The sequence below is a fragment of the Syngnathus floridae genome, chromosome 11 (genome assembly GCF_059516105.1).
Source record: "Syngnathus floridae isolate MCC-2025c chromosome 11, RoL_Sflo_1.0, whole genome shotgun sequence".
NCBI lineage: Eukaryota > Metazoa > Chordata > Actinopteri > Syngnathiformes > Syngnathidae > Syngnathus > Syngnathus floridae.
In genome coordinates this window covers 1110113-1124245 of record NC_142423.1, presented here as the reverse complement: position 1 = coordinate 1124245, position 14133 = coordinate 1110113, and the positions used below count along the sequence as shown (strand labels likewise).

The window sequence follows — 14133 nt, the reverse complement described above, 5'->3', positions numbered from 1 at the left end:
AGTATATATTACAAAGGAGACTTTATTCTTAATTGTAATCATCATTCATCCATCCATTTTATTACTCAGGTATTTTCAAAGCGAATTAATATTGTTGCATTTATTAATTTGCTTTAAAATGACAGCGCAATATAATTAAAAGCTGACACTCTAGCAATGTCAAACGTGTTCATTTAAGAAAAAGCCACACGCGTTTTGTAATCAAATCTTTCATAACGACAATGATTTGAGTGAATTGATTTGAATGAATAATTGAGAAGAAATTTCAGTTCTGAAGGCTCCTTTTGTCCCAAGCAAAGTGAAAAGTGGTGGGATAAAAATTGTAACAGGAACGCTATAAAAAATGTCAAGGCGTGAATATATGTGCCCCCCTCCCATTTTGAGAACGGTGAGTCCTGGACATCGACTGGCTTTTTTTCTGTCTTCCTGGGGGTGTGCTCAGGTAGTGTGGCAAATTTGAACAGGTTCCCTCATTCCTAGCCCAAGTTACAGGGGGGGAACATATCCTCACGGGGCACCCGTGAGGATATGTTCCCCCCCTTATTTTGAGAACGGTGAGTCCTAGACTCCAGCTGTTTTTTTTCTGTCTTCCTGGGGGTCTGCTCAGGTAGTGTGGCAAATTTGAACAGGTTCCCTCATTCCTAGCCCAGGTTACAGGGGGGGAACATATCCTCACGGGTGGCCCGTGAGGATATGTTCCCCCCCTTATTTTGAGAACGGTGAGTCCTAGACTCCAGCTGTTTTTTTTTCTGTCTTCCTGGGGGTCTGCTCAGGTAGTGTGGCAAATTTGAACAGGTTCCCTCATTCCTAGCCCAAGTTACAGGGGGGGAACATATCCTCACGGGTGGCCCGTGAGGATATGTTCCCCCCCCTTATTTTGAGAACGGTGAGTCCTAGACTCCAACTGTTTGTTTTCTGTCTTCCTGGGGGTCTGCTCAGGTAGTTTGGCAAATTTGAACAGGTTCCCTCATTCCTAGGCCAAATTACAAGGGGGGAACATATCCTCACGGGTGGCCCGTGAGGATATGTTCCCCCCCCCCCCCCCCTTATTTTGAGAACGGTGAGTCCTAGACTCCAACTGTTTTTTTTCTGTCTTCCTGGGGGTCTGCTCAGGTAGTTTGGCAAATTTGAACAGGTTCCCTCATTCCTAGCCCAAGTTACAGGGGGGAACATATCCTCACGGGTGCCCGGTGAGGATATGTCCCCGCCCCCCCTCATTTTGAGAACGGTGAGTCCGAGACTCCAACTGTTTTTTTCTGATGATTTGTGCAGTGATACTGTTATTAATGCACTTTATCAATGTCTTTGGCCTTATTTTGGTCAAACAACTTTGTTTCGGGAACAAACTCTCACGGGGGAACCAAATCGAGCACAACACCCCCGTGAGATTTTGTTCCCCCTGCCGCGGGAGCGCGCACAGCTTGTTTGGAAAGCGAAAAACCGATGCCGTACGGCGTCGTACGGCGTCAGCACTATGTTGTTTTCAATAAAAACATGAAGAATTCACGTTTGCGTCAGTCAATTTTAATTTTTATAAAGGATTATTCTCATTTGATGTCTTTAAATTCATCCGCGTTCTGCCATTGAAGCGGGGTGCATTCAAAGACCAGTCGTAAAGACGGAACACTCAATAACTTCACCAAAAAGCAACGATATCATTACGTGAGCTCTTTGCATAAACCTCGATGCAAAGAAACTCCTCCTTTTGGGTACCGTTACATGCTACAAGGAGTATATATTACAAAGGAGACTTTATTCTTAATTGTAATCATCATTCATCCATCCATTTTATTACTCAGGTATTTTCAAAGCAAATTAATATTGTTGTATTTATTAATTTGCTTTAAAATGACAGCGCAATATAATTAAAAGCTCACACTCTAGCAATGTCAAACGTGTTCATTTAAGAAAAAGCCAAGATTGTGATCAAATCTTTCATAACGACAATGATTTGAGTGAATTGATTTGAATGAATAATTGAGAAGACATTTCAGTTCTGAAGGCTCTGAAAGGTGGTGGGATAAAAATTGTAACAGGAACGCTATAAAAAATGTCAAGGCGTGAATATTTGTGCCCCCCTCCCATTTTGAGAACGGTGAGTCCTGGACATCGACTGGCTTTTTTTCTGTCTTCCTGGGGGTCTGCTCAGGTAGTGTGGCAAATTTCAAGTCAAAGTCAAAGTCAAAGTCAGCTTTATTGTCAATTTCTCCACATGCCAAAGACACACAAAGAAACCGAAATTTCGTTCCCCCCTATCCCACGGTGACAAGACATGGCTCACAACAGACAAACAGTAAACAAGTATAACAAAAGCGTGCTCAATAAATAATGAATAAATAACACAACAATAAATAAATAAATAATTAATTAAGAGGAGCGTAAAAACGCGTACAGCAGACATTCACGAAAATAGCGCAACAGTGCCGCACGCTACGCAGAAGGGGGTAGCGAGTTCAGGGCCCTAACAGCCTGGAGAAAGAAGCTGTTGGCGAGTCTGGTGGTGCGGGAGCGCAGGCTCCTGTACCTCTTCCCAGAGGGCAGAAGGTCAAACAAGGAGTGAGCCGGGTGACTCACATCTCTGGCAATCGAGGTTGCCTTGCGGGCGAGATGGGAGGTGTAAATGTCCTTCAGGGAGGGAAGCGAAGCACCAATAATCTTACCAGCCGTATTCACTATGCGCTGCAGGGCCTTCAAGTTCTGTTCAGTGCAGTTACCACCCCAGACAGCGATGCAACTGGTGAGGACGCTCTCAATGGTGCCACGGTAGAATGTAGACAGGACTGCCTGAGGAGCACATGCACGCCTGAGCTTCCGCAGGAAATACAGGCGGCGCTGAGCTTTCTTTGCCAGTGACGAGGTGTTCGCGGACCAGGAGAGGTCCTCACTGATGTGCACCCCCAGGAACTTGGTGCAGCTCACCCTCTCCACCACAGCACCGTCGATGATCAGCGGCAGGTGTGTTGTGTGACCCTTCCGGAAGTCCACAATGATTTCCTTGGTCTTACTGACGTTCAGCAGGAGGTTGTTGTCCCTGCACCACGTGGTCAGAAGGTCAACTTCCGACCTGTACCGAGTCTCGTCGCCCTTCGTGATGAGACCCACCAGAGTCGTGTCGTCAGCAAACTTCACTATGCGGTTGTCGCTATAGGTCGCAGTGCAGTCATGCGTCAGCAGGGTGAAGAGCAATGGACTGAGCACGCAACCCTGGGGGGCCCCCGTGCTCAGCGTGATGCTGGCGGAGATTTTGTCGCCAACACGCACCACCTGAGGCCTCTGACAGAGGAAGTCCAGTATCCAGTTGCAGAGGGAGGTACTGAGGCCCAGCTCGTCGAGTTTGGAGATGAGTCGCTGCGGCACAATGGTGTTGAAGGCAGAGCTGAAGTCCACAAACAGCAACCTCACATATGAGTCCTTTCTCTCCAGGTGGGTGAGGGCCGAGTGGAGGGCAGAGCAGATGGCATCCTCAGAGGACCGCTTGGCACGGTACGCAAACTGGAAAGGGTCAATGGTGGGGGGGAGAACGGACTTGATGTGCTCCAAGACCAGCCGCTCAAAGCACTTCATGATGATGGGCGTCAGTGCCACAGGGCGGTAGTCATTGAAGCAGGACGGTGCAGGTTTCTTCGGCACAGGAACGATGGTGGCAGCCTTGAAACACGAGGGGACGATGGCCTGCTGCAGGGAAACGTTAAAGATGTCCGTGAAGACACCCGACAGCTCCCCAGCGCAGTCCTTCAGCGCTCGACCCGGGATGTTGTCAGGGCCCGCCGCCTTACGGGTGTCAATAGCGGCAAGCGCCCTCCTCACACCGTCGGCAGAGAGGCGCAGGGGCTGCTCGTGTGGGGGGGGAGTGGTCTTCAGCGGGCAAGTGCTGTTCTGGGCGTCGAAGCGAGCAAAGAAGCGGTTCAGATCGTTCAGCAGGCGGACGTCGCCCTCACAGCTCCTCGGCGCGGGCTTGTAGTCTGTGATGGTCTGAATGCCCCGCCAAAGGCTACGTGCGTCCTTGCTGTCCTTGAAATGGGTGGAGACCTTGCACGAGAACGCCTTCTTCGCTTCTTTGATGCCTCGGGACAGGTCGGCCCTCGCTGTCCTCAAGCCAGCCTCATCCCCTGCTCTGAAAGCCTTGTCCCTGGCCCTCAACAGTCCGAGGACAGCCCCCGTCAGCCACGGCTTCCAGTTCGCGCGAGTGACGACGGATTTCGAGCAAGTCACATCATCGATGCACTTCGTGATGTAAGAGGTAACAGAGTCAGTATATTCCTCTATGTCCGTCCAATCGTTGTAGGTGGCTGCCTGCTTAAACAAGTCCCAGTCAGTGGTGTCGAAGCAGTCACGAAGTGCATCGGAGGCACCCTCAGGCCACACTCGAACCTGCCTCCGAACCGGCCTGGATGCCTTTACCAATTGTCTGTATGCGGGCAAAAGCAAAACGGTGAGATGGTCAGAAAGCCCCAGATGGGGGAGGGGGGTGGCTTTGAAGGCTCCCTTTTGCGCCGAGTAGACCAGGTCCAGGAAGCTGTCTCCACGTGTCGGAAAAGGAACATGCTGGTGAAGCCTCGGGAAAACAGACTTCAGGTTGGCATGATTGAAGTCTCCAGCGAAGATGGTGAAACCGTCAGGGTGCGCCGTTTGCTGTTCACTGACGGCCTGGTACAGTTCGCCAAGCGCCGCGGTCCTGTCTCCTTCGATGTTGGAAGGCGGGATGTATACCGCGACTAGCAGAATCGCGGTAAATTCCCTCGGCAGATAAAAAGGACGGCACTTAATGATCACAAACTCCACAAGCGGCGAGCAGTGCTTACATACCATCACAGAGTCCCGGCACCATTCTTCTCGGATGTAGACGCATATTCCACCTCCTCGCGACTTTCCCCCTCGTACAATGGCACGGTCCGCCCGATAGCACGCTAGCCGCTCCAGATGCACCGCAGAGTCCGGAACGTTGTCACTCAACCAGGTCTCGGTGAACACGAGCACACAGCAGTTCCGCACCGTCCGGTTCGTAGACCTCAGCAGGCGAACGTAATCCATTTTGTTGTCCAGCGATCGAACATTCGCCAGAAGAATGGAGGGCACCGCCGGTCGCGCTGGGTTGGCCGCCAGCCTGGCCCGGACGCCTCCGCGCTTGCCCCTCTTCTGCTTCCTCGCACACCGTTTCCGACGACTCCCAACCGGGGGAGGAATAGCGGGTGAGGTCGGCGACGGATCAGGACGTAGCAGTCCGAGCGCCTTTAATGTCGACGCTTCAAAGTCCAGAACGCCGCAAAACCCACTTCTGCCGATGTCAAGCAGAACCTGCCTGCTGTACTTGTAGCACGGACGAGACGAACACACAAGACTGTCGGACGAACACTCATTAGACGAACAAATCACCGTACTGACGGGACAGAGAGTGGCCGCTGCGTGTGCACGCGCCGCCATCTTGACCAGCCAGGGGGAACAGGTGTGAGGATATGTTCCCCCCCTGTAATTTGGCCTAGGAATGAGGGAACCTGTTCAAATTTGCCAAACTACCTGAGCAGACCCCCAGGTAGACAGAAAAAAAACTGCTGGAGTCTAGGACTCACCGTTCTCAAAATAAGGGGGGGAACATATCCTCACGGGGCACCCGTGAGGATATGTTCCCCCCCTGTAACTTGGGCTAGGAATGAGGGAACCTGTTCAAATTTGCCACACTACCTGAGCACACCCCCAGGAAGACAGAAAAAAAACAGTTGGAGTCTAGGACTCACCGTTCTCAAAATAAGGGGGGGGGAACATATCCTCACGGGCCACCCGTGAGGATATGTTCCCCCCCTGTAACTTGGGCTAGGAATGAGGGAACCTGTTCAAATTTGCCACACTACCTGAGCAGACCCCCAGGAAGACAGAAAAAAAGCCAGTCGATGTCCAGGACTCACCGTTCTCAAAATGGGAGGGGGGCACAAATATTCACGGCTTGACATTTTTTATAGCGTTCCTGTTACAATTTTTATCCCACCACCTTTCAGAGCCTTCAGAACTGAAATGTCTTCTCAATTATTCATTCAAATCAATTCACTCAAATCATTGTCGTTATGAAAGATTTGATCACAATCTTGGCTTTTTCTTAAATGAACACGTTTGACATTGCTAGAGTGTCAGCTTTTAATTATATTGCGCTGTCATTTTAAAGCAAATTAATAAATGCAACAATATTAATTTGCTTTGAAAATACCTGAGTAATAAAATGGATGGATGAATGATGATTACAATTAAGAATAAAGTCTCCTTTGTAATATATACTCCTTGTAGCATGTAACGGTACCCAAAAGGAGGAGTTTCTTTGCATCGAGGTTTATGCAAAGAGCTCACGTAATTATATCGTTACTTTTTGGTGAAGTGAGTGAGTGTTCCGTCTTTACGACTGGCCTTTGAATGCACCCCGCTTCAATGGCAGAACGCGGATGAATTTAAAGACATCAAATGAGAATAATCCTTTATAAAAATTAAAATTGACTGACGCAAACGTGAATTCTTCATGTTTTTATTGAAAACAACATAGTGCTGACGCCGTACGACGCCGTACGGCATCGGTTTTTCGCTTTCCAAACAAGCTGTGCGCGCTCCCGCGGCAGGGGGAACAAAATCTCACGGGGGAACCAAATCGAGCACAACACCTGTTCGTTCGAAAACCGTTTGACTGTACTTCATTATTACATTTGACTAAAACGTACTAAATCTGCAATGCTGTTTTTTTAGGTAAATAAAGAAATCGAAACACATTTTTACTAACCAATTTCAGGGAGAACTTCGCAGTAGATGGACACGATTCGCAGTGGGGTGCATTGATTCATGAACAGAGCCATGACGATTATTCTTAGTGCAAAATTTAAAAAAATGAAAACAGATGAGACGGCGCAGTGTTTCCAGGAAGCGTCCTGCCGCTTCACCCCCCCCCCCCCCCCCCCTAGTGGGCACCTGCGCCACTTCCTGGTCCGAAGTCTGGACGCATCTTCATGGAGCTGGGAGACCTGCTGCGGTTCTCCCACTGCGGGCGGACGGTGTTCACGGATGCTGACGCGGGCGTGCTCCTGCGCTGCCCCGAGTGCGGCCGGGCGCCCAGCTTTTCCCTGGCGGAGGCCCCGGTTCGCCTGCGCGCGCCCGTTGTGAACGGACACCGCACCGGCTGCTGCTTCCTGGTCACGTCACGGTACGGCGCGGTCGGCCTCAGGTAAAAGCAGTAGCGACGACGACCAAACTTGACTCTGTACACGAAAGTGTTGCCCCCGCAAGCATGTCCATTTCTTGCGCTTTTGTGTGTGTGTTCAGTGAAGAAAGTGACTGTGAGCTTCATGTGGGCATCTCCGACTCTGAAGGTAATACGCAAAACTTGTTTGGCGTGAGTGAAAGCAGAAAGGGTGCAGGGTCAATTCACACTTGTCAGTTTATTTATCATAGTGAATGACAGTCAACCCAAAACTGGCTTCCAAGGTTAGCTTTCAACAGGAGTATACAGTAATCCCATGCTATATCGCGGCTCGATTATAGCGGCTTCAGGACATCGCGGATTCCCCCCCCCAAAAAAATTCACAAATTCAAAATAAACCGTCTAAATTGAGGAATTATAGCACAAAAGTTGCCTACACGCCAGCAGAAGGCAGGGAGTGTCCACACAATTTCAGTACGTACACTCTTACCTTTTTACAAAAAAAGTTGTTATAATAATAATAAGAGTTCTAAAAACACATTTACAGTATTGTACCTTGTTATAAAAAAATTATGATAATAGAGTTCTAAAAACATATTTACAGTATGTATACTTGTACCTTGTTATAAAAAAATTGTTATAATAATAAGAGTTCTAAAATCATATTTACAGTATGTATATTTTAGCTACTATACATATTTCGCACGCACACACACGCACGCACACGCACGCACACACACACACACACACACACACACACACACACACACACACACACACACACACACACACACACACACACATCTTATTTATATTATTGATACATTATTTTCTGGATGTCATTTATACTATGTATTAATATTATATTTACATGGTTGAACTATTAAACTATTAATTAATGTTCTAATGATAACATATGCACTTATATGGTTTAATATACACTTATTGATGCACAAACAATGTATGTACACTACCGTTCAAAAGTTTGGGGTCACCCAAACAATTTTGTGTTTTCCATGAAAAGTCACACTTATTCACCACCAAACGTTGTGAAATGAATAGAAAATAGAGTCAAGACATTGACAAGGTTAGAAATAATGATTTGTATTTGAAATAAGATTTTTTTTACATCAAACTTTGCTTTCGTCAAAGAATCCTCCATTTGCAGCAATTACGGCATTGCAGACCTTTGGCATTCTAGCTGTTAATTTGTTGAGGTAATCTGGAGAAATTGCACCCCACCCTTCCAGAAGCAGCTTCCACAAATTGGATTGGTTGGATGGGCACTTCTTGCGTACCATACGGTCAAGCTGCTCCCACAAGTCAAGTCAAGTCAAGTTTGTATAGCCCTAAATCACAAACAGTCTCAAAGGGCTTCACATAGCCAAAATTGACAATTATTCTCAAAGCATCCCCTGATCTTAAGCTCCCAAAAGGGCAAGGAAAAACTCAAAAAAAAAATCCTGCCAGGGGAAAATGAGAACCCTTGAGAAGGGACCACAGATGGAAGGATCCCCCTTTCAGGATCACCAGGTTGTAATGGATGCAGAGAGGGCACAAGTAATACATAATATGAAAATCAATGAAAAAAATGGATGATGTCGGAGGTGCCCTCGATTGTCCTGGCAGTGTCTTCAAGGAGGTTGAGCTGCAGTTTCTTCATCTTGAATTGGTCCCCGAGAATCCAGCTAGCCGCTATCGGCTTTTGAGCCACCTAACCCCTTCCCCAGCCGGGGAGGGGGTGGGCAGAGAGAACAAAACAAACTCCGGCCAAATCGGCCACTACAAGTTAGTTAAAGGCCATCTCATAGAAATGTGTCTTTAAACGTGTCTTAAATGTTTCTACTGAGGTAGTAGTTCTAATATCCATTGGTAGGGCATTCCAAAGCTCTGGAGCCCGAATAGAGAATGCTCTAGACCCTGCAGACATTTTCTTGGCCCTCGGTGTAACTAAAAGACTAGCGTTTTGCGAACGAAGGTTACGAGACGGAACATAAGGAACGACTAGGTCGACGAGATATGAAGGCGCTAAGCCATGCAGTGATTTATAGGTTAGTAGAAGAACCTTGAAGTCACATCTTAAATGGACTGGGAGCCAATGTAATTTGGCTAATATTGGGGTAATGTGATCAAATTTTCTTGACCGTGAGAGCAGCCTCGCAGCGGCATTTTGCACTAACTGTAGACAACTGTGGGACACCACACGTAACATTATAGAGCTCAGAGGACGTATTGCCATGGACCACTCGGTGCGTCCTGTCTGATAGGAATTGAACCAGCTTAGTGCTGACCCTGAGATACCAACACAACTTTTAAGACGCCCTAATAAAATATCGAAGTCTACAGTGTCAAAGGCAGCACTAAGATCGAGTAGTAACAATACAGACGACGTATTTGAATCCATAGCTATGAGGAGATCATTAGTCACTTTAGCAAGTGCTGTCTCTGTGGAATGATTAGCTCTAAAACCAGACTGAAAAGAGTCATATCGATTGTTAGCGACCATGTAATCAATAAGCTGCTGCGCTACTACTTTTTCAAGAAGTTTTGCTATGAATGGGAGGTTTAAAACTGGCCTATAATTACTGAGACAGTCCGGGTCCAGATTTGCTCGCTTAAGTAGCAATTTAATAATAGCGGTTTTAAAGGCTGTTGGCACTATCCCAGAGGAAACAGACAGATTGATTATATTTAAGACGGACAGTCCTAAAATTGGAAATAATTCTTTAAGTAGTTTGGCTGGAAGCGGGTCGAGTAAACATGTTGTTTGTTTAGCCGCACTAACCAATTTTGTAAGCATTTCAAGGGACACGCTTTTAAAATTTGAGAGGGTTATTGCATGATCCCCAGCGCTAGTAACCGGCGGAGCGATTGGAATGGTATTCTTGATCTCGTCCCTAATGGACTCAATCTTTTGAGCAAAAAATTTCATAAACTCGTCAGCTGAGTGGAAGGAGCTATCGGGGGTCGGCTGGCGCAGAGTTAGCTTTGCCACTGTATCAAATAGGGATTTAGGATTGTTTTTATTAAGATTAATGACTTGCGAAAAATAACGATTTTTTGCTAAAATAAGCGCATCTTTATATTTCAGGAGGCTGTCCTTCCATGCCTGATGGAAAACCTCAAGTTTGGTTAAACGCCATCTGCGCTCATGCTTTCTACATAATTGTTTAAACGTACGTGTTTCATCTGTGAACCACGGAGTTGGCCATCTACGGCGAGTTTTAAGACGTAGCGGTGCCACAGAGTCGATGGCTTTTAATAATGTCGCATTGAATTCATTTGTAAGATTATCAATAGAGCCGCTGTATGCGGGAAACATGGCGGTTGCCGGCGACAGTAACTCAGATAGCGCAGTTGTAGTCATGGAGTTAAAATTACGGCTGCTATAATTCTGATTGCTCTCTTGTCTTTGACAAGGAACTAAAATTTCAAATTTTATTAAGAAATGATCAGACAGAACAGTAGTGTATGGCAGTACTGCTATATTTGAGGTTGCTAGTCCCCGGGATAATACCTGATCTAAGGTATTTCCATTCTTATGCGTTGCTGCCTGTACAGCTTGCGTAAAACCAAACGTATCGATTAAAGTTTGAAATGCCGAAGTCAGTGGTTCTGACGGTGAATTCATGTGGATGTTGAAATCACCCATGATAACTATATTATCTGCATTTGTCACTAGATCAGCCACAAATTCTGAAAATTCATCCAGGAAGCCAGAGTAAGCCCCGGGTGGGCGGTAAATAACAACAAGATAGAATGATGGTAACGCAGTGGATCGCACAATTAGAACTTCAAATGTTTTAAATACGTGAATTGAGCGAGGCCTAAATCTAAGCTCAGAATTTGCGATGAGGGCGACACCCCCACCCTTTTTTCGAGGACGTGCCACATGCGAGCTCACAAAATTTGGAGGCGAGGCCTCGTTAAGTGGCAGCAGTTCATTAGGTTTTAACCAGGTCTCGCAAAGACCAAAAACGTTTAGATTATGTTCCGTGATAAGGTCATTGACGAGAACTGCTTTCGTATGAAGTGATCTAATATTCATAAAACCGAATTTAAGTGTAATCGGTTGATCAGGGTGCGTATCTATCGAAGGATTTTTAAACGGGATGCGAGTAAAATTGTTTTCTCTAGGCCTAATATCACCTCTCAAAACTTTATTAGGGCGGTGGGATGAAACGACCGTGGTCGGGACGGAGTGATTGGATTTGTCTACTACCCCAGTAGAAAGTGTGTTTATGTGTACTGCAGCACTATTTAAACTGTCGCGCTCTAGTCTACACGAGGAGCTATGTGTATGCTGAAAGTCTAGCCTAGCGCTAGTTAACTTTAACTTAACAGACTCCAAACCCATCCTCACAGGTGGTCAAATCACCTGTGCCCTGGCCTGCTCTAGAGTGACCTGTCATGAGTGGCTCAAACAGTAATCTATATTCCTAGAAAGAGTGAAGGCGCCTTCACGGTTAGGGTGAAGGCCGTCCTTCCTCAGCAGGTCGGGGCGGCCCCAGAAGGATGACCAGTTATCTATAAAATACAGTCCCTGCTTTTTACAGAACCCAGCCATCCATCGATTAAGGGAGATTAATCTACTAAACCTCTCATCAGTGCCTCTCCCAGGCAGGGGGCCAGAGACAAATACTCGATGTCGACTCATCTTTCTGGCAAGATCACAAATCCTCGCTATGTTTTTCTTTGTGATCTCTGATTGTCTCATCCTAACATCATTGGAGCCGACGTGTATCACTATGTCCGAGTAGCTAGTGTTGGTGGAACTACGCTGTTGACTAGGCCTATTGCGAGTCAGCTCCCTAGGATTAGCTTCTATGTCGGGTGCTCTGCCCCCAGGAATACACATTACCGTGGGTGGATTTTTAAGCGTAATGTTTCGGGTAATGGAGTCGCCTATGACCAAAGTGCGAGGGCCAGTAGACCGAGATGACTTTGGACGGCTATGCGTCTTACCTGGCTCATCGCGATTAGCAAGCCGCTTGGGGCTAATGCTAACCGGGCTAGCGGGCTGACTACAGCCCGCGTCTGTGTCCGCCGCAACTACTGTTATCGCACTATTCTGCTCTAACTGGCGGACACGTCCCTCTAGCAGAGACAACCTCTCTAAGAGAAGGGTGCAGTTGGTGCACGAAGCCGTACATACCTCTTGGTCCGCTGCCATACTTTGTGTCCGAAGAGCGACGATCTGTTAGAACAACCCGGAAGTGATCAGCACTGATTCTCTTCCCGACTTTGGTGTATGTGTGTGTGACTCTCTGCTTGCCTATGTACAACAGCTCAATGGGGTTCAGATCTGGTGACTGCGCTGGCCACTCCATTACCGATAGAATACCAGCTGCCTGCTTCTGCTCTAAATAGTTCTCGCACAGTTTGGAGGTGTGTTTGGAGTCATTGTCCTGTTGTAGGATGAAATTGGCTCCAATCAAGCGCTGTCCACTGGGTATGGCATGGCGTTGCAAAATGGAGTGATAGCCTTCCTTATTCAGAATCCCTTTTACCCTGTACAAATCTCCCACCTTACCAGCACCAAAGCAACCCCAGACCATCACATTACCTCCTCCATGCTTAACAGATGGCGTCAAGCATTCTTCCAGCATCTTTTCATTTGTTCTGCGTCTCACAAACGTTCTTCTTTGTGATCCAAACACCTCAAACTTGGACTAATCCGTCCACAACACTTTTTTCCAGTCTTCCTCTGTCCAATGTCTGTTCTTTTGCCCATCTTAATCTTTTTCTTTTGTTGGCCAGTCTCAGATATGGCTTTTTCTTTGCCACTCTGCCCTGAAGCCCAGAATCCCGCAGCCGCCTATTCACTGTAGATGTTGACACTGGTGTTTTGCGGGTACTATTTAATGAAGATGCCAGTTATTAAATTAAATTAAATTTTAAATTAAGTTATTAAATTAATGCCTGGGTGACCCCAAACTTTTGAACGGTAGTGTATGTTAAATAAAAGGGTGACACTATGAGGGATCACTGTAGTCATGCCTTTAACGTTGGCTTCCAACTTGATCTAGTAGTGGAGGCGTCTGTCCAGCTTCCTGCTGTTATGAAAAGCTTTCTAACTACGACGATGCGGGCTGTTGCTGTCAACGTTGAGATGCAACTTTTTAAGCTCCCTTGAATAGCGGCCGGAGCTTTTTGATGGTTTCGAGGCCAGCAGAGAAAGCTGGGAAGGCCACCGCACCGTTGGCCTCTGATGTTACCTTCCAACCTGAGCTCAACCAACATGTGATTGTGCAGGTGCGGTGTGGAGTTATAGCGAGTCGGGTGTTCGGCACCAGCACCACGGCTGGGAGCAGAGCATCGCCGTCCCTCTGGTGGCCCCCGGCGATTGCATCCCCGACTGGGACATGCGGCTAGAGCACTTTGCCACTCTGGACGAGTGGACGCCAGAGAGGTCGTCGCTCCCTTGCTCGGTGCCGCTCTTTCTGCTCGGGTGGCTGACGTCCGTCTGTGTGCGTCTGCGTGCAGGTTTGAGGAGCAGAGGGAGTTTGGCTCCTGTTGCTACGGTTTCGCCCTGGGGTTCATCAACCAGCTGATGACGTCGCAGGGCAGGCGACCGATCACGAAGGAGCATTTCACCTCCGATCTGGTGCTCCCCCGAGTGAAAGCAGCCTCCGGCTATCTGGCGGTGTTCCGTTACGTCTCTCGTAACGGGTATTGGACCGCCTGAGCTGGCCAAGTACTCATTTCTCCCAGGGACCCTGAACTCACCCGTCGCAAGTGTGTTGCCGTGGCGACGTAATACACCTGTGTGGAAACTTGACACTCGAGTGCTCATGTCACAGGTGTCTCAGTACTTTTCCATCCTACTCTAGTTTCTGATTAGCAAAAATGTTGCCTTGTTTTGGATATGATAACATTTGTACAATCATTCCATCCAAATGAGCAGAAAGGGATGTCATCAGTCAGTGTTGTACAGCACAATAAAGATGGGCTACGTCTCTGAC

At 47.4% G+C, this 14133-nt stretch overlaps 1 protein-coding gene across 1 annotated transcript; it reads left to right on the top strand.

Annotated features, from left to right (window-relative positions):
* Positions 1-6923: 6923 nt before the first annotated feature.
* Positions 6924-14132, top strand: mkrn2os.1 (MKRN2 opposite strand, tandem duplicate 1). The gene is made up of 4 exons (XM_088390614.1): positions 6924-7192; positions 7291-7337; positions 13424-13580; positions 13655-14132. Exons 1-4 carry the CDS (start codon positions 6978-6980, stop codon positions 13854-13856), a joined length of 621 nt encoding a protein of 206 aa, XP_088246740.1. The 5' UTR covers positions 6924-6977; the 3' UTR covers positions 13857-14132.
* Position 14133: the final 1 nt, after the last annotated feature.